Source organism: Leptonychotes weddellii, chromosome 6 (genome assembly GCF_054177405.1).
Source record: "Leptonychotes weddellii isolate Sample4059 chromosome 6, ASM5417740v2, whole genome shotgun sequence".
Lineage (NCBI taxonomy): Eukaryota > Metazoa > Chordata > Mammalia > Carnivora > Phocidae > Leptonychotes > Leptonychotes weddellii.
In genome coordinates, this window is record NC_138374.1 from 105,902,950 (window position 1) to 105,928,391 (window position 25,442).

General features: G+C 42.5%; 1 protein-coding gene across 4 annotated transcripts in view; it reads right to left on the reverse strand.

The window, feature by feature from the left end:
* The window catches only part of HHAT (hedgehog acyltransferase), a 275,981-nt gene that overhangs the window by 47,909 nt on the left and 202,630 nt on the right, over positions 1–25,442 (reverse strand). For all 4 annotated transcript variants that reach the window (XM_081824856.1, XM_081824859.1, XM_081824858.1 and 1 more), the window contains one exon: positions 5,101–5,245. In XM_081824856.1, the coding sequence (XP_081680982.1) occupies positions 5,101–5,245 (145 nt within the window). The remainder of the gene's footprint in view (positions 1–5,100; positions 5,246–25,442) is intronic.

Genomic DNA, 25,442 nt, shown 5'->3' on the forward strand with positions numbered 1-25,442 from the left:
TCGGCCTCCTCAAGGCCAGATATATTCCCAAAGTCTATTGAGCCCTGCTGAATACCTTTTCTCCCCTACTGTCACAGGACTACAGGGCACTGCAAGGATGCTTGAGACACAACTGGTTTATGGAGCTTGGTCTTGCAGACTTGAGAGTTATAACTCACTCATATTTCTGAGTTACAGAGCAGTCATCATCTGCTTGTTCAGGAAATGAACTTACACTTCAACATCAAGGATAAGGCAGACATGAGAGAGCTCTTGCCATCAACAAATGCTTTTGAGTGGCGCCTGGGTGGCTCAGTCGTTAAGCGTCTGCCTTCGGCTCAGGTCATGATCCTAGGGTCCTGGGATGGAGCCCCCGCATCGGGCTCCCTGCTCAGTGGGAAGCCTACTTCTCCCTCTCCCAACCGCCCACCCCGCCCCGCTTGTGTTCCCTCTCTCGCTGTGTCTCTCTCTGTCAAATGACTAAATAAAATCTTTAAAACAACAACAACAACAACAAAATGCTTTTGAAAGCCAAAGAGTTATGTGAGAAGCAACCTGAGTTTGCCTCCGCAAAGCATCACACAGCAGGGTCCCTCCGAGAGCAGGCCTAGGGACCAAATCCCCAGACCACATCCTTCTCAGATCCCTGGATCTTGCTAAGCTCCTTAAATGTCTGAGGCCCAAACGTTCAAATTCCTCAAGCTGCTGGAAGTAAATTTCAATAGTACAAATTTGGGGACTTTTTTTTTAAAGGCAAAGATATAGATTCTTATTTTCCACAATTAATTGAACATTACTTCTCCAACCTCTGCGGCAGAGAAAACACTTGATCAAAATGATTTGTGTGTGATGCATCCCAGAGCCCTCAGAGGGCCACTTAGCACTCCCATTCCTTGGCTGGCATGGTCCACTGTCCTGGGCAGCAGGGCAGTGTGCAGAGCAGAAAGGGAAGGGTCTGGTTTCACAGTCTGGTATCCCCAACCCCACAGAGACCAGGCTAGAGGTTTTTACATCCGTTACTAACACAAGCTTTGTAGCTTAAAGCAAACAGATCTGCGCCGAGATAGGGAGACAGTGGCCTTAACTCCTCCAGGCTATCATGAGATGCTTCCAGGGACATCAGTGATGCAGTAAAGAGGCTCCCTGAGAACTAGCGAGGCTGTATCCTCTCAGCCCCTGCACTGTATGGGAGGGAGGGCTGGAATCTGCAACGTCTTCTATAATCCCTATCCTCAGACACCTGGCTGTCCCCTCCCTGCTCTTCCAGGACTCACCAAGGCAAGATCTGTTAGAGGGACACCTGCTACCACCTGTCATCACAGCAGGTCCCAGCCCCTCAAGGATCAAGGTGCACAGGGTCCAGGCTGGTTACCCCCAGGGAAGGGCCACCTTCCCATTAAACCTGGGAATCTAATATGAGCTTGAACTCCCCATCCCCTCACTCACTCCACTGCATGTTCCTCAGTGAGCAGAGGTGGGTCTTGGAACAGCAGGTTCCATGTGGCTGAAGGAAGTGGCCAGAGACAACCACGGTGTTAGAGGCCCGGCTCATTCAGCAGCAGCTGCATGTATAGGACAGCAATCCCGTATCTGAAACCGTTGGGGCCAGAGGAGTTTCAGAATTCAGATTTTTTTTTTCATTTTAGAAAGCTAATATAACACCCCAGCAGAGTATGCGGAAGCATCCTATAAACTCATTAGTATTTTTGGTACCCAAACATGAATATTCATACTGATCTTCTATCAGGTCAATCAAATTAGTTATGAAGAGAAATCCAGAGTCCTTAAGGATGGAGGATTTGGCACCATCTGGTTTACTTTCCTCCAGGAGATACTGAAATTCACTCAGAGACAAAGACCCACAGTGGGGAACAGACAAGTGAGACAACTGTCAAATTCCCAGTAGACATTCCCTGACTCAGGAGGCCCAGGGGACAGATCGGCAAAGATGGGATCAGGCTGATTGAAAGAATCTCTGACACAGTAAATGCCTTCTCAGCTGAGCTTCCCTGTCCTGAGAACCCAGAGACAAATGCTTGCATAGAGCCCTCCATATTTAGAAATTTGGTCTCCAGGACTCAGGCACCTGGCTCCAAGGATACAACACAGATCCAGTCATGGGCCATAGCAGGACCCACCTCGGCAGAAGCAGACTGGTTTTCTCAGAGCCCTGACCCCTGTGTGCCAGATGTTAGCTCCACAGGGTGCAGGGCAAATCATGCTTTGATCTTGATGCCTTTGAGAAACAGAAAGAACATCTTTTAGCTACTATCTTTCCTCTGCCCCTTTAAATGCCCACATGCCCAGGAGCCACCTCCCACCCTGTTCTCTTCTCACTCTGTGCCTGTTCCCTGGCTAACTGTATCCACTCCCATCACCTCACCTGCCTTTATGCCCTTGACTCCCACAGCTCCTAGTTTCACCCCCCTCCCCAACTGCAACTTACATTTAAAAAAAGATTTTATTATTGAAGTACAGTTGACATACAATGTTATATTAGTTTCAAATGCACAACATAGTCATTCAACAATTCTGTACATTATGCTATGCTCATCACAGTAAGTAGAGTTACCATCTGTCACCATATGACATTATTATAATCGATATTAACTATATTCCCTATGCTGTACTTTTCTTTCATCTCTGTGACTTACTTATTTCATAACTGAAAGTTTGTACCTCTTCATCCCCATCACCTATTTTGCCCATCCCCCCACACCCTGTGGCAACCACCAGTTTGTTCTCTGCATTTACAAGTCTGTTTCTGGTTTTGTTTATTTTGTTTTTTCAGATTCTACATATAAGTGAAATCATATTGCCCTTCTTCGTCTGACTTATTTCACTTCACATGATACCCTCTAGGTCCAGCCATGTCACAAATAGCAAGATGACTTTTTTATGGCCGAGTAATATTCCATTATGTATATGTACATCTTTTTATCCACTCATCTACTGATGGACACTTAGGTTGCTTCCATATCTTGGCGATTATAAATAATGCTGCAATGAACGTAAGGGTGCACCTATCTTTTCCAATTAGTGTTTTCATTTTCTTTGGGTAACTTTCCAGTAGTGGAATTTCTGGATCATATGGTATGTCTATTTTAATTTTTGGACAAAATTCCGTCCTGTTTTTCATGGTCTAACACATTTTTAACTGCCTCTTGGGCATCTCCAGGCTGCCTCATGTCCTCTCCTCCTGAGCCATAACCTACTAATGTCTGTGTACTTCCCCACATCTCCCTCCCTTGCACTTGGGTCAGTCACACGACTCACTGTGGCCAGTGGAACATGAGCAGAAATGCCGTGTGGTACTCCTGGCAGGGCTATTTAGCACTTGGGCACCATCCCTGTGTTCTCATTCCCTCCATGAGGCCAGCACAAGACAGCAGAGAATCAAAATAGAAACATTCTAGGTCCTAGAGTCACTGCCTAGAAAAAGCCACTGGTCCTGCACTGAACTGTGATAAAAACAAACGTCTATGGGGAAAGATCACTGAGAGCTTAGAATGATCTGACACAGAAGCTAGTGCTCATTACCCCCATATACCTGCCTTCTCCACCTGTCAAGTTCCTACTGAATGCCCAAAACTCCAATTCCAATGCCACCTCTTCTGTGAGATCCAACTTTCGTGGGAAGATAAGCCACTCTGTCCTGTGACCTCTAGCAATTCACTCACGCATCCGGCATAACATTACCTCAGTCTGCGGCACATTTCTGTTTGCACGTTTGGCTCCTACATGTGTGGGTGCTTCTCTTTTTAATCCTCTATTCTCAGGGCCTTGGAAGTAGCAAACACCTGATGTTTGACTTCCTGAAGCAAAGCTCAGAGCCTCTGTGCTCATGTGACCAGCAAACCCCAAGTCAGCATTTTCTCCCCGAGTCCCAGTGTTCTTGGCATCATGCTACGTACCGTGGTTGGAGGCAAGAAAAGTAGGACACTATCACCCACGACGAGGGGTGCTTTTTATCTTTAGATCCTCTGCACCCCATTAGTTTCCATCTTTATTAAAGGACAGCTTCCACTTAAACAGCACATGGTCTTTTCAGGAACGATCAGCTAAGACATTTCTCAGAAAGCAAGATCAAAGAGGGCTTTGTAATGACGAGAGGAAAGCGGAGCAGGGCTCTCTCGTGACCCCTGTGAGTCTGGCTCCCCCCGAGCTGCCACGCTTTAGACTTGTGACCTGGCATTCTGGGATTGCACAGCTGTACTAGGGTTATTTCTGGTACGAAAAAAGCTGCAGTGAAAGCATCGCCGGCCCCTCAGGGACCCAGACATAGAGATGATAGCCTGGCCGTGCAGTCACGTCATTGCCGCTTGGCCAAACTTCCCAAACCAAAGGCACAAAACCACGCCGCTGGTCAGGGAAACAGAGCAGGGGACCTTTGCTCTTCACATCCAGGAAGCTGGCAACGGGCACTGTTAGCAGCTCCCACTCTCCCGATTCCTTTAAGGCTGTGATAGAACTCTCAGTTCCAGCCCGAGGAACTGCGCCCATAAATAAATGACGCTTGATTGTTAATGCAACGTTTTCACAGTAGTTCCCACAGACTAGCATTTTACCTGCTGCGGGTGTGGCTTTGCGGTGGACATGGGGCCACGCCATTTACTGCACAGTAAACATGAGGTCGACCAGTAGTACTGCTAGCATCCCAGCGCTCAGACAAAAACATCCACAACAAAGAGCCTGGCAAACCCAGGTGCCACACCCACAGCTGCAAGGGAGCACAGCGGGGCTTCTAGGACCTTCCCTGGTGGGACGTTCAGAGTGGAAATGAAACAGACTCTGGAGTATACTGAAGGCTGGGATTATGAGGAAGGAAGATTAGGAAACATTTTAAAAACCGGAGCACTAACTTAGCAGAAGGCAAAGGTAGAGTTTGGGAGAGGTGGGATAGTACGTTGTAATGTTCCGTGCCGCATGTGATAGATCAGAGGTACAGCAAAGGAGGGGACCCTGAAAGTCACAGCTCAATGCAGGGAATTGTTTCTGGGCGGTATTTCAAGGGTCACATACCATGAACAACGAACGCCTCCCCCTAAATCCATTCAAGGTACCAAGAGCATACGTGGAAAAGAAGAAGTTGACTGAAAATGGCACTGCTGGGCAACTTACCTTGTATGAAGATCCTGTTCCAGTAGATCTTCCCCACTTGACTGCCCCCGAGAAACACTAGGTTGGACAGGATCAGCATGGAGGTGGAACAGGACGCCAGAGCGGCGTGGAATCGGCGGCGGGCTTGCGGGGAGAGGAACTGGACCTGCGGGGAACACAGGCGATGTGTCATCCTGGTGGCGGAGAAACAGCGTTGAGGTGCCGCCGGCCCCTGTCAGGCACCTGCCCAGGACGCCCACCCTGGAGCCTGAGCGGGGCGGGACTGGGACTGCTCCCAAAACCTCTATTCCCACTGCACGTGCACTCTGGTCTAAGGAAAGAAGCGACTCGCCCCCAACTTGTTGCTTCCTCCTCCAAACGGGAACAGGCTCCCCCTGACGTGTGACACGAGCATGGATGCTAGTTCAGATTTGGCTGGAATGCCCCCACATGTTCTCTGCAAACCTACAGGTACGAGAACTCTCCCTGATGACCAGCACAGCTCCACGTCATGAGGTCAAGCTCAGGGTGATCTTCTGGGCCAGTTAACGTGACTCTGGGAAGCCACCCTGTCAGTCTGACCCACTCTTAGGAGTCCCATTAAGAGGGTGCAGGAGAATCAGCACAAGCCGCCCTCCTTCCTGGAATCAGAGCTCAGGGGACAGGCCCCACTGGGAGTGAGCCTGTAGCAGGGTCACACGATGGTCGCCTGCCACAGCGCCTGAATACGCAGGAGATGGAGAAGTGGTTTCCAGCACTGATGGTAAAGAATTCTGCCCATCCATCTGAGGTCTTCACTGCACTTTTCCCTCCCCTTTTAATGTCTTCTTGGGGATTGCATAAAGCAAGCAAAGCCTTTCTTTCTTGGCACTGACCATTTTGCTGGCCTCACCGCGTGAGATCACAGCGCTGCGCCCGGAGTGTGTGAGGGTCGTCAGCACGCCTGTGGGCGCTGTCCTTCGGGCCTGCCCATGCAGCATGAGAACCAGGTGCAGTGCAAAGAACCAGGTGCAGTGCAAAGACAGGGAAAAAAGACAGAGCAAAGGGTCTAGAGATCATTTCTGAATATCCTTCTGAAACCTACACATCTCTGGGGTCACGTGCATCCTGATTTCAGCTGTGCTCCAATTATAAATAGGAATCTGGGAACGCCTGGGTGGCTCAGTCGGTTAAGCACCCAACTCTTGATTTTGGCTCAGGTCATGATCTCAGGGTTGTGAGATCCAGCCCTGCATTAGGCTCCACACTCAGTGGGGAGTCTGCTTGGATTTTCTGTCTCTCTCTGCCCTTCCCCTCCCAGCTCTCTCTCTCTCAAATAAATAAATAAATCTTAAAAAAAAAAATAGAAATGTGAATTACCCAAATTCCTAATGGGCAAAAAGGATTAAGCTAGAGAGTGTCTCCAGCAGGGGGTTTACTTAGTTCTGAGTACCCTGCTATGGATCATCTGGGGCTACTGTATAAGCCTTGGTCAGTGTCCTCTGGAAACCTAGAGAAATGAATTTCTGACCCCCTCTCCTTTTTCTCTCCTGCCAGTCCCAGCTTCTATTCTATATGCTCAGATACCACTGCTACCATATACCTCCCCATCCATGGCATTCTCCTCCAGCATCACCTTGGAGCATGGTTTTACTGCCACCATATATGAAAGTGTGGCCTTCTCATGGATAAGCTGTGTGGTAGGCACTGCCTGAGTCATCAGCTTGGACATGATTGTTCTAGAAAGCTCTCAGATGATGCTGACATGTCCCTGGTTAGAGGCTGCCCAGACAAGATGACCTCTAGTCTCTCCCTTGTTCTAAAAGAGGCCACAAGCACGTACAGGGGATACTATCAAGCGAGACCAGATAAGAGATAACACACAGTATAAAAACTGGTAATGAAAGAGAAATGGGGACGAAGCAGGCTTGTAACTCAGTACTCTTCACCTCTGAGAATAAGGAGACATTAATCTACTGGTTTCCGCATTTTAGAGCAGGAGAAGATATTTTCTGGGTATTACTGACTCAGTTAGCAGTAACTGGGGAGACAAGGTGAGAGGAAGCAGGGAGACAGGGGAAAAATCCAGAATAATAAATCATAAAATATAAATTGCTGTAATTGGCATAAATATGTCCAAATAATTCTCTCTAGGTATAGGACCATTGATAACATGTTTGATTTCTAAGGGACCCGGTGAATCAGATGTTCTACCACTTCTGTTCTAACCTCATCCGTGTCCTCCAACCTTACATCCTGTTAGGGGAATTCAAAGGCCCCATGCAATCTTTTCCATATTAATGTCAGTGATAGAGAATACACATAGCTTGGTTAAGCTCAGAGCAGTTTTCTTTCTACAGGAAATGATTACAATTATTAAATAATCGACTGAGAGATATCGAGAGAGGAAAACACTCTTTGCATTGGACTTCTAAGCAGGGCTGTGGCGCCAGGTGACCTGGTTTGGGGCAAGGGCCAGGCTAGTTGGAGGCAGAGCTGAGGGGCAAGGGGCAGAATAAGGGAGGAGACGAAGGGGAGAGAGTGCTTGAGACACAGGGCTTCTCTTTCCAGCACCTGAGGCCCTAGTTCCAACGGGTCTTCCTTTGCTTCTGTGATTACTTGGCTACATGATTCAATAAATTCCTATTTCTGCTTAGGAAAAGAAAAGTCAAAATAATAGCAAATATGAAGGAGCCTCTGCTCTCAGAGACAAGGGAGGACATCTAAAATCAGAAATGAAGGGCTACAATTCAATTTTTATAAAGAGTTAATTTTGTAAAAACTAAGCAAGAACATTAAAGGTGTGGGCTGTTGGAATCAATGAACTAGAAAGATATAAAGGAGAAATCAAGATGCTCACAGGCAGTTCTTGATTACCCCCCAGGGTGAGGAGGTGGGGGACAAAGTAGGTGATGATAAAGAAAATCCAAAAACCTGATTTAACTAATAGCCCCATTCTCTGAACTGACAAAATTAGCCTTGCCAACAAGCAGCAAACTTGACTGAGCATTACTTCTCTTCATTGTGTATCAGTGGGAGAGCAGAATGATAGGCGACCAGGAGCAAAAAGGGGGCCTGTGTGGATAACCCATGATTAATATTAATAGCAAAGGAGATACAAATCTTAGCTATAATTCATCTCTCCTCTTCGGATTCCCCGGATGCACTATAGATGGTGACGGTTTTTTTTTAAAGATTTTATTTATTTATTTGAGAGAGAGAGACAGAGAAACAGCATGAGAGGGGAGAGGGTCAGAGGGAGATGTGGGACTCGATCCCAGGACCCCGGGATCATGACCTGAGCTGAAGGCAGTTGCTTAACCAACTGAGCCACCCAGGCGCCCTAGATGGTGACAGTTTTGACACTGAGGTTCTCTCTCTACCTTGGGAACCATCTGGCCTCAGCCACTGGTTTATACTCTAAATGTAGGTTCCATACTTAGGGGTCCTAGGAAGGAAAAAGTCACATGGGCAAGGGGAGATCCATCAATAAATACAACTTTCTGAATGTCTAGGGACATAGGGCCAAGGTTCCCACTTTAAACTCTTGATTTCTTTTATACACTCTCCTCTGATATCCTATAGCAATTGTTGTCATCACTCTTGTGGTCCTTCACATCTAGGATACAGGCTGTCTGTCCATGTGCAGGGACCATGCCTCATATGTTAGTCATGGCTGAGGTGCTTAAGAACCCCCTTGGTAGAAAAACTTATGTGAGGGACTATGAACCAAATGGGGAAATAAGTCAGCGTACAATGAAGAGTCATCAGGTATAAAAATAAGAATTGCCAATTGATCAGATAAGGCAGTGATCGGTAAACAGAATTTGATTTTAACACAAATATAACAGAATAAAAACGAACTCTGGTCTGGTCATGGTCCCTTCCCAGAAGATAGATGAAGTGATGGCAATCCAATATCCTGGCAGCAAGAACCTGGGAAGGGCATGGGCCCCAGGGGATGTTTAGAACTTGCTGAGCACTTCAGTTGTCTCAAGGACATCAAAGTTATGGCATTTGATAGGCAGGGTCCAGGGATAGCAAACATACTGCAATGTATGAGATGGAACCGTCCTGTCCAGAATGTCAATAGTGTCTCTTGAGCGTGGGTGAAATGTTTTCTTCTATATTCATTATAAAGCCAACTTCCCTCCTGGCCTATGGGTGCACAGCACCTCCCTTCCTCCCTCATTAGGAGCAATGCCAAAAATGTGCCCCCTTTTCCCCGGGGCCCAGAGAAAGGCATCCTAGGGCAGGGAAAGTGCTCTTTACAGTGCCCCACTGTGGCCCCCCAGCCCACCCACTACCCCCGGGGCATCAAGCTTGAGAGAGGAGCCTCCTGTGCTTCCAACCACAGATGAGCATGGTGTAGCACCAGTTCCAAGGCTCCTCTCCCTCACACCCCTCAGACAGACCCAGAGGAAGGAGGAAGAATGGGATGCGGAGCAGGTCAGAAAGTATCGCTTCCTACGCTGGGTGACCAGTTCTCCCTCAGGGACTCTGACTTCAATGAAAGGTTGGGGGGGGGTGGTTCTCTCCATGTTAATGTTGCTATAACCCACTCTTCAGGCCCAAGAGAAGGTACTTGATTTTGGGCCTCGATACAGCAAGCCCCTTAGAACACCTGGAAGGTCAGGACCAGGGTAGACCTCTAATTCCTGTTTGAGTTCGGGGTCTCTGATGGAAAAAAGAAGAGGTGGGGTGTGGAAATACTGTAGAAGGACAGTCTAGCAGTGCTTTAAACTTCTCTCTGAGACACTGGCTTCCAAAGGCGAGGAACTAACCCAAACAAAGTAAACCTCAGGGCAGAACAAAACTGTCAAACTAGTTTGCATTTCCTGCTGTGAGAGGTCAGCTCCTGTGTTTATTCTTATCTCTCTGGAAACCCCTCTCTCTTTTCCAGTCAGCATCCTGACCCTGGAAATCACAGGACTTGGGCTGGGGCAAGCAAGCTGGGTGCTGGGGTGGTGTGGTCCATGGAATCTGGGTCAGAAGTTACTCTCAGAACGTCTGCGAGGGTGGGAAGCAGATGGCGTGGTGGGGCTGCAGCGGCTGTGTGAGGTGGGGCCCACACTCGTCCACACAGGGACTGCATGTGGGGCCGAGCTGGGAGGAGGGGACAGGCTGAGCATCTGGGGGAGCAGATGGGCCGGAGGAATGGCTGCTGGAGACTGACAAAGGCTTGGCAAGTGGGACCTGATACTGTTTATTTTTAAATGGGGAGAAGCTAAAAAAAAAACTGGGTGGGTTTGAGCAGCTGGACACAGTTCTTCCATATAATCACTGAAGTCTTTCATTTTCTAATAAAAATGGTAACCAGAGGGTAAGAAAGGATGAACAAGGAAATGGCAAGGGGGATACGGGTGGAGACCAGGAGGAGCAAACGAGGGTAGATACCCCACAGGCTATAAAGATGAGACCAAAGACAACCAAAGAAACAATTATAGCTCTTGTGAAAGAGAAAGGTGGCCAGAGTAAAACACTCAGGAGGAGGACTTGAACTCCTGTCCCATCCGTACCAACCCACCAGGACATTGCTCCCCTTGCTTCCTTTGCCAAGGCACTCTGGTCATTTCCATTTAGAAGTCTGTGTTTCATGAATAACCCCTCTCTCTCATGCTGCTCCCAGCATGGTGAGTTCTGTCCTTCAATCTGTATCACCTAAGACCCATGCATACTCTCTGTGTGCTCAGCCATTACTTAACACCTGTCTCTCTCTTTACCCTAAATAAGTTACAGAATCTCCTGACTTTCTTAATGTTCCATTGCATCCTATATCCAAGCCAAATGAATACAGGAAGGCACCCAAAAGCAACACCTCCTTCTTTCTTGTAAGTGTCCAGAGCTTCAAAATATATCTGGCCAATGAAGTTAAATTTTCCAATCTCTACTCCTGAGATCTAAGCAATGCATGGTCCTGAGATCTAAGCAATGCATGCTCCTGAGATAGAATCAAATATCGCAGTGATAAAGATAAAGCCAGTTTGGCTTAAATGGATGAGTCACCTGCTCCAGAGTTTAGATATCCTGCTTGGTTAAAAACAGCAGAGGCTATAATTTAGCAGCGAAATCCACACAGCATATGAAGGAATTTCAGAGGACTTTCAAATAACTAAGCAAACAACTGGCTCTTGGTATAATCAGAGAACTTAAGCCATATTTGAGGAGCCAGGTCCTGCTAAAAGTTCTGGAATGGCCAACAGTACTGTCTTACTCTGTGTTCTTGCTCTTCTAACGATATGTCCTCGCTTTAGTCCTCATGTCTCTGCTCTGGATTTTGCAGAAGCCTCTTTCTTAACTGGCATGTTAAGCTCTGGTCTTTCCCCCTCTGGTTCATCAAGCACACTGAGTATGTCCCTCCACTGCACAAAATATTTTGGTGGTTCTTCATTGCTTGCAGACTAAAATCCAAAGAAGGCACTTTACAATCAGACCTCATTTTACTTTCCAACCTTAACTCCTACTACTCTACTAATGACACAGCTCTATTCACTGTTCTTCCAACATGGCACACGCTTTTACATCTCTGTAAAATGACTTTACACATTACTTCTCTTGCAGAAGCTCTTTTCTCTACCGAGAATGTGTCCTCCTAATTCTTTCTTCACGCTCCAGCTCAATGTCAGCTCAGAAGACCAACAGCTTTGGACCAGCCCAAATGATGCTCAGGTTCTGGCCCCACTTTTTAACTGTGCTGTCCAGAGCAAGCTCAGACTCCTAGTTCACAATTGGCATTTGATCAATGTAGGTTACTCTAACTCTGACAGAGTCAGTCACCCATTTTCTGTGTTTCTGTAACCCATGGGATAGGCAGTATCAATCTATATGTTTTAGATACACAGTTTTTGATACAAATAAAATTCTCTATGTGAGGAGCTTAACCTATATTGCTAACCTATATTGCTACCTAAGTAGAAAAAATTATTCCCATTTTACAAAGGAGGAACCAAAGAGCAGAGACATTAAGTAACTGGTCTTAGGCAGACACTGATAAGTAGAGTAGTAAATACAGTACAGTCATTCACACATTCCTCTAACTGAATGTCTTCATGCTCCCTGCTACATTCTGTGTAGCAGTATGTGTCCTCTCCTCTAGAATGAAATCTTCTCTTCAGTGCCAGATACAAAGTAGATCTTCAAGAAATGTTTTTATTTCTTGAAATACTTCAGATACTTCAAAAACTAGTACCTTGTGCATGTGTTCCTTTAGTAATGGTTGATAGATATTGACCAAGTGTCAATTTCAGGGGCTCAATATTTTCAAGAACAATATGGCTTAAAATGACACTGGAACTTAAAAAAATTATTAGAATTCACCATTAGAGTAGGAGATTTAACATATCCCCCCAGAAAATGACACCTAAAAGATCAAAAGTAAGAATATAAAATAGCTGAATAAAAATAGGTCTAGCATCCAAACCAGAAAGGAAGAAGCAAAATTTACCTCTGATTGCAAGTGAAATGATCTTATACATAGAAAGCACTAAAGATTCTACAAAAAAACAAAAACACAACACTGCTACAACTAATGAAAAAGTTCAGCAAACTTTCAAGATAAAAAGCAACATGCAAAAATTAGTTGCATTTCTATACACTAACAATGAACAATCTGAAAAGTAGATTAGGAAAACAATTCCATTTACAATAGCTTCAAAAAGAATAAAATACTTAGGAATAAATTTAACTAAGGAGGGAAAAGACATACTGAAAACTACAAAACATTGCTTAAAGAAGAAAGAGAAAGACATCTATATTCATACATTAGAATACTTAATATTACCAAGATGACAATACCACCCAAAGTTATCTATAGATTCAATGCAATCCCTATCAAAATCCCAATGATTTTTTTTTCAAAAATAGAAAAACTCATCTTAAAATTAATATGGAATCTCAAGGGAACCTAAATGGGCAAACAATCTTAGAACAGGTGAGGCTATCAAGATGGCAACATAAGAGGCTCCTACACTCCTCTTCCTCCCATGGATGCACTGAATGTACAGTTATACATGGAGAAATTTACACTGAAAGAAATCCAGGAACTAGCCGAGCAACTCCTACACATCAGGCAAATGAGAAAATTACCCACATCTTAACAGGTAGGCAAAGCTGAGACACACTCTTGCCATAAACCCCACCCCCAGCACAGCATCATACAATTGGGAGAAAACCCCCAACTCAAGGCTTCTTCCTGAGGAACATAAATTTTGAACCCCCATCCAGCATCCCAAATTTTAAGACTCCCATCACAGGAACAGGCAGTATACCAAAGGTGCGTGTGTTCACAAGACCTGCAAGACTAGCAAACAAAGAAGCAGTTCTTAAGGGGCACATGAGCACTTGTTATATAGCTCTCCCCCCAGAGCTCACCACTGAGGGAGCAAGCAAAGCTCGCAGTCTTTCTCTGAAAGAGGTCTATCCACATACTTGAAAAAATCGCTTCCTGAGGGGTGCCTGGGTGGCTCTGTCAGTTGAGCATCGGACTCTTGATTTTGGCTTAGGTCATGATCTCAGAGTCGTGAGATCAGCCCCATGTCAGGCTTCGTGCTCAGCAGGGAGTCTGCTTGAGATTCTCTCTCCCTCCCCCTGTTCTTGCATTCTCTCACTCTACCCAAAATAAATAAATAAATCTTTAAAAAAAAGTGCTGCCTGAGAGTCAGGCTTCTAATTTAGCACACATCTAAAGGAGGACTGGGACTCTCGCAGGACACTGGGAAGCTAATAGAACCTCCCTCACCTTTTCCCTCCAGCTCACTCTAAGTTGTCAGTATCTCCCTGGAAGGAGCTTGTAATCATACCTGCATGCCAGCTTTTGCAGCTGCTGCCCAAGTAATAGGTTCCCCCAATGGCCTGGCTCTGATAGCCAATGGGGCTTCCACTCACAAGTCCCACAGGACTGTGGTAAACAAACAAGTAGTTCCTAAGCCCTCTCCTGAGACCATACTACAAGTCCTGGCACAGGGTAAGCAGGCAAAAATTCCCACCTCCCAGTTTTTCCCTGAAAAGGGGTTTAAATACATACCCTCCCAGCTACTGTTTGAGGGTCTGGATTCTAATCCTATTGCATCAAGGTGCTGACTGTGATCCTCCCCTATGGGACACTAATAGGTCTTAGCACATCTTCAACTAAGGGGGCCACTAAGAACAAAGAAGGTAACTTGAACTGGGACAATCACAAAGGTCTGAGATAAAAATTAGAAGCTCAGGCCAGGCTGACTGATGTGGTTCATCTTCTACACAAGACCACTCTGTCAAGACTGGGAGAGATGGCATTTTTATATAATGCAAAGAAACCATCACAGAGAGTCAAGAAATATGAACAAACAGAGGAATATGTTCCAAACAACAAAAAAGAAGATAAATCTCCAGAAACAGATCTTAACAAAATGAGGATAAGTGATTTTTACCTGATTGAGAGTTTAAAATAATAGTCATTAAGATGCTCACCAAAGCCAAGAGAGTAATGTATGAACAAAGTGAGAATTTCAACAAAAAGACAGAAAGTACCAGACAGAAATCACAGAGCTTAATAATACAATAACTGAACTGAAAATTTAATAGAGGGATTCAAAAACAGACTAGGTTAAGTGGAATAAATAATCAGCAAACTCAAAGACAGGTCAGTGGAATTTATCCAATCAGAGTAGAAAATGAAAAAAGAATGAAAAGAGTAAAGATGGTTTAAGGGACTTATGGATACCATCAAGCAACCAATATACATATTGTAGGGGTCTCGAAAGAAAAAGAGAGAGACTGAAAGGGGAAGAAAGCTTAGTCAAAAAAAAATAATGGCTGAAAGCTTCCCTAACCTGGAGAAAGAAACAGACATCTAGATCTAGAAAGCTTAAAAAGCACCAAATAAGAAATCTAAAGAGACCCACACAGAGACAGATTATAATTAAATTGTCAAAAGATAAAGACAAGGGGAGACTCTTAAATGCAGCACAAGAAAAACAATTTGTTACATACAAGGGACTTGTATACGACTATCAGCAAATTTTTTAGCAGAAACTTTACAGGCCAGAAGGGAGTGGCACAATGTATTTAAAATGCTTAAAGAAAAACATAGCCAACCAAGAATACCCTACCTGGCAGAGTTGTCCTTCAGAATGAAGGATAGATAATGAGTTTTCCAAACAAAAGCTGAAGGAGTTCGTCACCACTAAACCAGCCTTATAATAAATGTTAAAGGGATTTTTTAAGCTAAAAAAAAAAAAAAGGATGCTAATTAGTAATAGGAAAACATATAAAAGTCACTGGTAATGGTAAGTATATAAATTCAGAACACTCTAATGTTGTAATGGTGGTGGTAAATAATTTATAAATCTAATATAAAGGTTAAAAGAAAAAGTACTAAAAATAACAATAACTACAAAAATGAGTTAATGGATACACAGCGTAAAAGATGTAAATTGTAACAGCAAAAACAGAACAGGTGGGTGTAAAAATGTTGAGCTTTTGCATTCAATGGAGTTATTAGCTTAAAACAGACTGTTACAAGATGTTTTATGTAAGCATCATAGTAACCACAAAGCAAAAACCTAAAGCAGATACACAGAAGATAAAGGAATCAAAGCATAGCACTACAGAAAATTATTATATCACAAAGAGAGTAAGAGAGAAACAAAGAAATAAAAAACAGTCAGAAATAATTAACAAAATAGAAACAGGCCATATCTATCAATAATTACTTTAAATGTTTTATGGACGTGTGGAATGACTATATTGTACACCTGAAAATAATATTACACTGGATGTTAACTGGAACTTAAATAAAAACTTTTTTTAAAAAGTAAATGGACTAAATTCTCCAATCAAAAGACAGAGATATTTGTATACCAGTGTTCACTGCTATATTATTCACAATAGGCAAAAGGTGGAAACAACCCAAATGTCTGTCAATGGATGAAAGGATAAACAAAATGTGATATACAAGGATGGAATAGTATTCAGCCTTTAAAAGACAAAAAATTCTGATGTGCACTACAACATGGATGAATCATAAAGACATTATGCTAAGTGAAATAAGTCAGAAGGAAAAAAATTACATGATTCCACTTACAGGTGGTACCTAGAATCATCAAATTCATAAAGAAAGAAAGTAAGATAGTGTTCCTGGGGGCCGGTGGGAAGGAGGTAATATGAAGTTATTGCCTAATAGTTTTAGAGTTTCTGTTTGAGATGATTAAAATGTTCTGGAGATTGATGGTGTTCATGGCTGTACAACATTGTGAATAAACCTAATGCCTTTGAATTGTAGATTTAAAAACAGTTAAAACAGTAAATTTTATGTCATGTATAATTTATCCCAATGAAGAATTATTAGGCCTGTCTCACAGACAGATATACAGAATAATGAATATATGTAATTTTCATACACAAGTGGATCATAATCAAACTGAATACAAACTAAGCCAGGAAAGGAAGACAAATATATTCTAAAAAGTTATCATGAAGGCCGTGCTCACCAACAATGGAATAAAATAAATCAGCAACAACAAAGACAAAAATTTGTAAAACTTAACACACCAGTAAATTTTTAAAAATTTTATTGATGTAAACCAAAAACTTCTATTGAAGGAACAATAAAATGAATAAATGTTAGCAAGTATGATCAATTAAGAAAACAAGGCCAAATAAACAAGAAGTAATAATATACAGGAAATTTAAAACTCTTTGGAGATTATATAGTGATATGTTTGATAATGTAGCTAAGAAACAAAGTATCTAGAAAATATAAATTACCTAAAATTCTCATAGAAAAAGTAGATGGCCTGAAAAAGCATAACCATAGAAGAACAGAAACAGTGGTCAAAGCTCTATGTTCAAAGAAAAATTGCCCAGATGATCTTAATGAGCAAGTTCTACCAGATGATCAAGGAACAGACAATTTCCATGGAAACTGTTTCAGAGGATAAAAAACCATGGGAAGCTTCCACTGGTTTCATGATGCTAGTATAACCCTGATACTAAAGTGATAAAGAGACAACATAGGGAAAGAAAACCATAAGTTAATCTTTCTTCTACACATTACCTTAAAAATTCTAAATTAAACAGCTGTAAATTGAATATAGGAGTGATTAAAAGAATTCTCTCAATCAAGTAAAATTCATCCCAGGAATGGGAGGAGGATTCAATATTAAAAATATTAGAAATTCATGTAATTCACGAGATTAAATAATTAAAGGAGAATAATCTTATGATCACTCAACAGATGCCAATAAAATATTAGGTAAAACTGCATGCTCGTTCACGATTTTAAAAAAATAGTAAAAGAGTAAGCTTCTTTAGGTTGATAAAGATAATGTGTCAAAACCCCAAGTATTCTCACTAGTTTCAAGGAAAAGACATTTTCTCCTCTATCACTCAAAATCATACTGAAAGACTAAGTCAATACAACAAGACAATTAAATGCAGCGAGGGTTAAATCTGTTGGCAAGGACAAAACTGTCATTATTTGTGGATGATATGACCATCAATCTAGAAAATTCACAAGAAACAATTGACAAATTACTAGAGTTAACAAAAGATTTAAACTGGGTAGACGCAAAATGATCAACTCAAAACAAAAATCAGCATTTTCCCTATACCAAAGCAATAATCCACAAAGAAGTGTCCAAGACTTCTAAGGAGAAATGATAATCATTGTGTAATAACATAAGGGAAGACTTGAATACATAACTAATTCATGACTGGAAAAACAGCATCACAGACATATTAACTCTACACAAATTAAGCTACACTTTAATGCCAGTCTAACAAATTCCAATATAAATACCAGAAGGAGTTTTGAGGAACTTCCCTAATTCTAAGACTCATATGGAAGAGCCACTGTACAAAAATAGCTAATGTAATTTGGAAAAAGAACCAAAAGGGGCATGGGACTTTCCATATCAGGAATCAAGACATACTATAGAACTCTAGCATTTCAAATAGGAAGAATCAGGTAGATCAATACAACAGAACTGAGCCTAAAAAATGAATTTATGTATATTTGGATATTTGCTATATATTAAAGATGATCTTTCAGATCAGTAGGGAAAGTATGGACCACTGAATAAAACAGTTTGAAGTTATAAAAACCATTCTTAGTTGCAGGCCATACAAAAACAGGCAGTAGACCAGATTTGGCCCATGGGCCATCACAGTTTGCCAACTCCTACTCTATCTATTCTTGGTACCTGCTCTAAAGAAATACTTACATGTATGTACAAGGAGGCATATCTAGGCATCTCCACAGCCGCTGCATTTGCAAAAGAAAAAATTAGAAGGAACTGAAAACTTCAACAACAGAAGAATGGCTAAATACATTATATATCCATGCCATGTCCAATTATGCAGATCTACATCTACTAATGTAGAAACATCTTCAAAACATGTCATGAGGAGGAAAAAAGCACAAATTTTAGAATATTTATATATTTATTATAACACACACACACAGTAGTAAAGGTATGTATGGAAGGCCATACTCTAATCTGACAACAATGGTTACCTCTCATGGAAGAAGAGAGCAAGGTGTGTTTGTTGAGGTGGGGGGATGGCTGTCTTAGAGGACTCCAGTCTTAGCTGTTTTCAAGAGCATATGGTCACGAATGACTTCATAAATTTAAAAAGAATAAAAGAATAAAAAAAGGAAATCTAGGAATCTTTCCACTTAATGACCTTAGACCCTGGCTATCTTCCCTAAGTATGGAGTCAAGGCATATGGGTGGGAAGATAGAAGCTAGATGACCATCACACCCAAATTATGACCGTTCATGGCACTGGGGATCACCCTCTCCAGGTAGTACTGAGGTCCCTTGAGACTATTAAATAAGCCTAAAATGTGACGGATCTGGCCTCAGCTATAATCTGTTCAAACACAAAAACAACAGCTTAGGGTAAGGCCTGCTTTTAAGCAAACCTGATATTTAAAAATCTAAAACTGACAAACAGGTAAAGCATTCCAAAATGATTCAGCCAACAGCACAGAAAACTGCTCTATGACATCCAGTTAAACACAGTAGATTAGATATCTCTGCTCCCTTCAAAACCCTGTTAAAAAGCAAGTAAACATTTGAAAATAAATCCACAGGCAAAGAACGGAATAGAAGTGAAAAGCAAGTGAGCAAAATCAACCCATTTTCATAAGATAGAGAGCAGATGGAGGAATTAGCAGGACTGAGACACCTGGATAGTAGATATCAAAGAGAGGAGTCATTCATACAACCAGATAGATTCCCAGAGGCCTACACATTAGAGGCACCATATACCACAGATGGCAACAGTAAACCATGGAGAAAGAAAACAGGAAGGTTGGTTAAAAATCTGGGTAATGGGCATACACACCCTGGGGTTTCCCCCTTTCTCTACCCCCCCCATGATGAATGAAGGTGGTAACAGAGTTTTTTTAATCAATAAACTGCATTAGAGTAACTCTAAACTCAGGGCCAACAGGCACAGTGGCATTTCAGAATACCAAAGATATTTTCATTAAGGTTCTGGAGAGAAAAACAGATTACATACAAAGAATCAAAAACCAAAATGGCATTTCTCAACAGTAAAACTCAAAACGAGAATACAAATTACATCTTCAAAATTTTCAGGAGAAATTACCGTTCAACCTTAAAATTCAGTGCTCAGATAATCAAAGGTGAGGGTAGAATAAAGACAGTTTGAGAAATACAAGGTCTCAAAAACATGTTATCACTCACGGTGCTTTTCTAAGGCAGCTACTAAAGGATGTGCTCCACCAAATCGGAGGGGAGAAAACAAGGAGTTCTGGGGCCCACGATACAGGGATTCAGCCCAAGAGAGAGGAGGAGGGAAATGTCAGGACGCCAGCTGTACGGCCAATCTGAAGGGAAACGATCCAGATGGGCCAGGAGGATGGAAGGGCTTCAGGAGAGGTTCTCCAGGAAAAGAAGAGAGCTGACAGATTTCCAAATACATCTGACTACATGGAAAATACTATTCTGAGGGATTTTTCAATTTTATTGGGGAGTTTGGAAAGAAGTGGTGATAGTAAACTCCTAATCACACAAAAAGAGGCAAGGTGATTCTTTTTTTTTTTTTTATTCTTATGTTAATCCCCATACATTACATCATTAGTTTTAGATGAAGTGTTCCATGATTCATTGTTTGTGCATAACACCCAGTGCTCCATGCAGAACATGCCCTCCTCAATACCCACCACCAGGCTAACCCATCCTCCCACCCCCTTCCCCTCTAGAACCCTCAGTTTGTTTTTCAGAGTCCATCATCTCTCATGGTTCGTCTACCCCTCCGATTTCCCCCGCTTCAATCTTCCCCTCCCGCTACCTTCTTCTTTTTTTTTTTTTTTCTTAACATATATTGCATTATTTGTTTCAGAGGTACAGATCTGAGATTCAACCGTCTGAGGCAAGGTGATTCTTAATCTAAGGTGGGGAAACAGGTGACTAAAAAGGAAACTCAATGATAGCATATTAACTGGCTTGGCAGTGAGCCACACTTACCATCGTGATAATAATGTAAACAGCAAATGTTGATTTAGCCAAAAATAAAGATGGCTATTCTATTAGGAGGAGTTGGGAGTACGTCTCAGATGCAAAAACCTCAAGTAGAAAGCAGTTAATATTTATAATTCATAAGTGAAGAAATAAGAGAATAGACCTTAGAAAGGCAGAGGGAGATGTCAGAAACAACTAAGAGAATTAGAAGTTGTTGCTGATGAAGACAAGGACGTCTGCATAGGAGGAATGGAGACCAAAGATTCATTTATCTCAAGAAAGCCTTGCAGTATGATTTGACTTCTGACCCACGAACACAGATTTCTTAAACTTTCTGGGTTTCCATTCATTCCCACTGCAAAACGGGGATAACAATAGTACTTACCTGTAAAGCTACTATTGAAACCACATGACATAATTGGGTAAAAATGCTTTTGCGAGCATTCCCACTTCACTTGGACCAGTTTTTTCATAGACAGGTTGAGTGAACCACAACTAAAACATAAGTTGTCTAAGAACTGAGGGCTGGAATGTCAATTAATCTAATGCCAAATGGTTTGGCCATAGCTTATCTCGAATTGCAAATCTTTGTTTTTCCTGAGAAAACCCATTTTTTGCTGGTTAAAAAAAAATCTAATGCCAAATGTACACAAGCAGCAAGGATAAATTAAGTGAATGAATAAGTGTGTAAGATCTATCAAAGCAAATGTCTCTTATCTGATATCAAGGATGCTTAGAATAAATTATGTATAACTGAATTTGACTCCCTTTCTAATTGAACTAACCATGTGTTCCTACACAAATCACATACCTTCCCAGCCTATAGTATGTTCCTCATCTATAAAAATGAAGATAAGGAATCCCTGTCCTGCTTGGTTGTTGTGATGCTTAAATAAAATAACAAATGTGAAAGATCCTTGTGCAGGATCTAGTACAGTTTCTTCCCTGGCAAAGGGTGGCAGCTACAACAGCCCCACATTAGTCTGAACCTTTCATTTCTTTTTTTTTTTTTTTTTTTTAAGATTTTATTTATTTATTTGAGAGAGAGACAGAGAGCACGAGCTGGGAGGAGAGGGAGAAGCAGGCTCCCTGATGAGCAGGGAGCCCGATGTGGGGCTCGATCCCAGGACCCTGAGATCATGACCTGAGCTGAAGGCAGATGCTTAACTGACTGAGCCACCCAGGCGCCCCTGGTCCTTCCATTTCTAACATGAATCAAGCATCCATGGTCAGCTAAGCAAAGCCTCCTGAGGGTGGATCCATCCTGTATCCTTTTCTCTCAATAACCTTTAAGTAGATAACAATACCTATTCACTGTAGAAAAGGCTGAAAATACAAATGAGTAAAACCAAGAAAATATGTATCACACGTAATCCCATCAGTAAAAAGCTAGCCACCATTAATGTTGGAGTGTATAACCTTCTATGCACTTCTCTGTGTTTGCATGTATCTTTAAATAAAAATAAATTTTTGTTATATCTGTTTTTCTTTATTCCTCTCCACCCTTCTTCACAGTGAAATTATTTGAAGATCATTACTTTCAATGGTGGCCTAGTCAACTTGATAGATGTCCTGCACCTTTTATATGATACTCTTTCCCGCCACCCCTCAGGGCCGTTCAGCTCTTACTCCAGCTCTGACTCCAGCCTACTGGGTGAACTATAGGGTTCAGACCAGAGGAAAAAGCAAAAGCCCCCTTAAATTGTGTTTCAGTACATTCTGGCAATCACAGTACATTGATACCGACTCAGCTCATCTCAAATGAGACCAGCAGCTGCTCCATAGGCTTTTTAAAGCAGTGTTTATTTCTAGGTCTTGGGAGGAATGTGAGATATTTTGGAAGTCCTGAACATCTCTGACTCCTCAGAGCTTTATCAAATGAACACACACACACAAATATATGTATATATACACATACATACATACACATGTACGTATATTACATATATGTGTTATACAGTTATGGCATATATACATAATATTGATCACACATAAAGCCTAAGTACACATTGTAAATAAATACATATTATAGAAATATATTGCACAAAGTATGTGCATATTATTTTTGGGAAAAGGGGGCTAATTTCATCCTTCTATTGATAATAAGAACACTGGAAACTCAAGCTCTGCTACCTTCAATGAGTAATGGGTTTTCTGGGAGGAAAAAAGAGCCAGATTTAGAAAGACATATCCAAAGCTTCAGCACGTACACAGTAAGATTTTGCTTTTTCCTAAGCTCATCTAGAGAGAGATGCTGGGCACTAAGCTGTGACCAGAGTAACCACCACTTATCTGTGCTGTAGAAGCAGGAATTGGAGACTCGCAAGTAATGAATCTAATCCCACACGCCATCTGAAAAAGCCCATTTCAACCACTGCCATTCAAGTGATAGATCTCATCTTTGGCTTAATATTCTTTCCCGAGGTTACAATTCCCAAGGCCGGGAGACTGTGCTGTGTGCTTGGGGAAGAAAGGACGGGCAGCCATGGCAGCAGCGATGATGAAAGGGTGACCCTGCCTTGCTCGAGCCTAACCTGACAGGGACAGGGAAGGCCACAGAAGTCCCAGAGCAGGCCAGACCTGGAGAGGCTCACCAGGCCATGAATAACTGGAAACTGGCTCTAGTTCAAAGCCTTCTCTCTGCAGACAGCAGACTCAGTAAAAAGAACCTGTGAAAATGCTTTTGCCATGCTAAACGTATTCGACTAAAAGACAGAATTATTTGCCACATTCCACCTTTCAGACCAGAGGGGTTAAGGCTTAGGTTCAGATTCCCACAGAGAAGAAAATGCGTTAGCAGTGAATTGCGCCGTGTGCTTCCTGCATCGTTAATGATCCTTCGGAGTGGGAGACAATGGAGGGGGCACCAACAGGTCGTCATCCACCAAGGAACACACTGTTCATAACAACATGCATTGCTTTTTCCAGACGGAGAGGTCTGGGTGAGTGCTAACAAGCTAGCACAACAGGCTAATTTGACGTGTGGGATTAATATGTTAATTTAATGCTCTCCTGTTTGGTTAAGTGGTTTGCATTTCTATATTTCTAAGTCTGGCCTTCAAATCCCTTTATATGGAAAACGCTTTGGCTTCTCTAGCTTCCTTTCCTCCATTCTCCTGAGTGATAACCCCTCATCTCCCATGTCTGCCTCCTCACCCCCATGGCAACCCTATTCCTGACTTCAGGCTGTATGTGTGCTATTCTCCTGACCTGGAATGCCTGTCTTCTCTCTACTGACCTATCCAAGCCCCACTCTTAATTCTTCAGAGTCCAACTCAAGCCCCAGCTCTTTAAATAAACCATTCTTCAAAGCTTAGCTCACACTGACCATCACTCCTCATGAACATCAGTGGTCTCTCTGCACATAATGCCTTACCCTGGTCCTCAACTGATTTGCACACGTCTTGCATCTCCAGCAGGCCAATGATCTCCTATGGCACAGGGAAGATGCCTCACAGCCCCTTCCTCCCACGGTCAGCACCCTGGTCTGGAGACATAACCATTCTTTAACTTCACTTTACTTTACCCCTTAATGGCATCACCACCTTTGATGACCCCCTCCATGAAATACCCTCTTTTTCTTGGTTTCTGTGAAATCACCCTCTAGATTTTCCTCCCCGCTTCTGGCCCCTTCTCCTCCACCCAACTTTCAAATGTTGGGTGTCCCTCAGTTTCGGTCCTGGGCCACCACCTTTTCTTCTCTTTCTGCACTCTCCCTGGAAAGTCTCAAACATTTCCAGGGCTCCAAAATACCAACTATAAGCTCCCAAATGTCTGTCTCTAGCCTGGACCTTTCTTCTGAGCAATGCCTTTGAAGTCTAGGCCAATCGGTATTTATGATGCTTATGAAGATAAGACTGTTTTTTAATATAGATCACTTAGCTCTTCCTAGAGAAAAGCTCTCATTCCATTTTATTGCCTCTTTATTCCAAAGCAGACACTGCAAAGATGATTATCCTGATAGGCCACACAAAGTACCTTGTTATTGGAGGGAACTAATAATAGACTCTACCACCACACAATGATAGACTAGTACCCTATAGGCATTGAAGCACTGAAAGAGATGCAAAAAGAAAAAAGAAGAAAAAAATAGGAGGAAGGGGCCACGTCCTTCACTCAGAGTTCCCCAGAGTTCTGCAGTATGTCTCCCACGTAGGGTACTGAAAATGGTTTTTTTCCTAATTGAGCAAATTAAGAAATGAAGAACCAGACTGATTCTGCCTAATGGCCAAGTCTAGAAAGCCTTCCAGTCTTGAGAAAATGGCTTATCTACAAGAAGTACTTGATCTCTATTTGTTGAATCAAGCCAAGCAGCAGAGAAATAGAAGATCATGAGTCATTGTCAAACAGAACTACTCTTCTTAGACTAGTTTGCTTTGTAATCCTTCAGTGAGTTAGTTGGGGCTGGTGTCACTGACCTCAAGTGAAAGTGTTTCTCATCAGGCCAACTGACATGTATGTATATCCTGCTAATTGGTGGGTTAGGATTCCAGAGAACTAAGTAAGCATTAGTTGGATCATGTCGATAATTCTTACAATTGACTGATCAATTTTAAATTGACTGATCTCTCAAACTCATGGAATTTCTGTACCTACATCTTCAAACTGACCAATATAGCAGATAAACTGAATGGATATCACCACAGAGCCATGGTCTTTGGGCTCCTTCTGACACACCAGAGCATCAGATCCCTCCCACAACCATTAGACTGACCCTCCCTGATTGTCACTGGAAGCGCCTTTCCTCAATTAAGTCTATAAATAGAAATTTTACTACTTCAGAGAGGATATAAATCAGCTCAGTAGGATACTCTTGGGGCAAAGAAGAGGAGATAAGGGTTGGGGGGAGGAGGACATATTGAAATTATTCAATGAAATGAGCATCAAGGGTGGGGGTGGGTGAACTGCTTG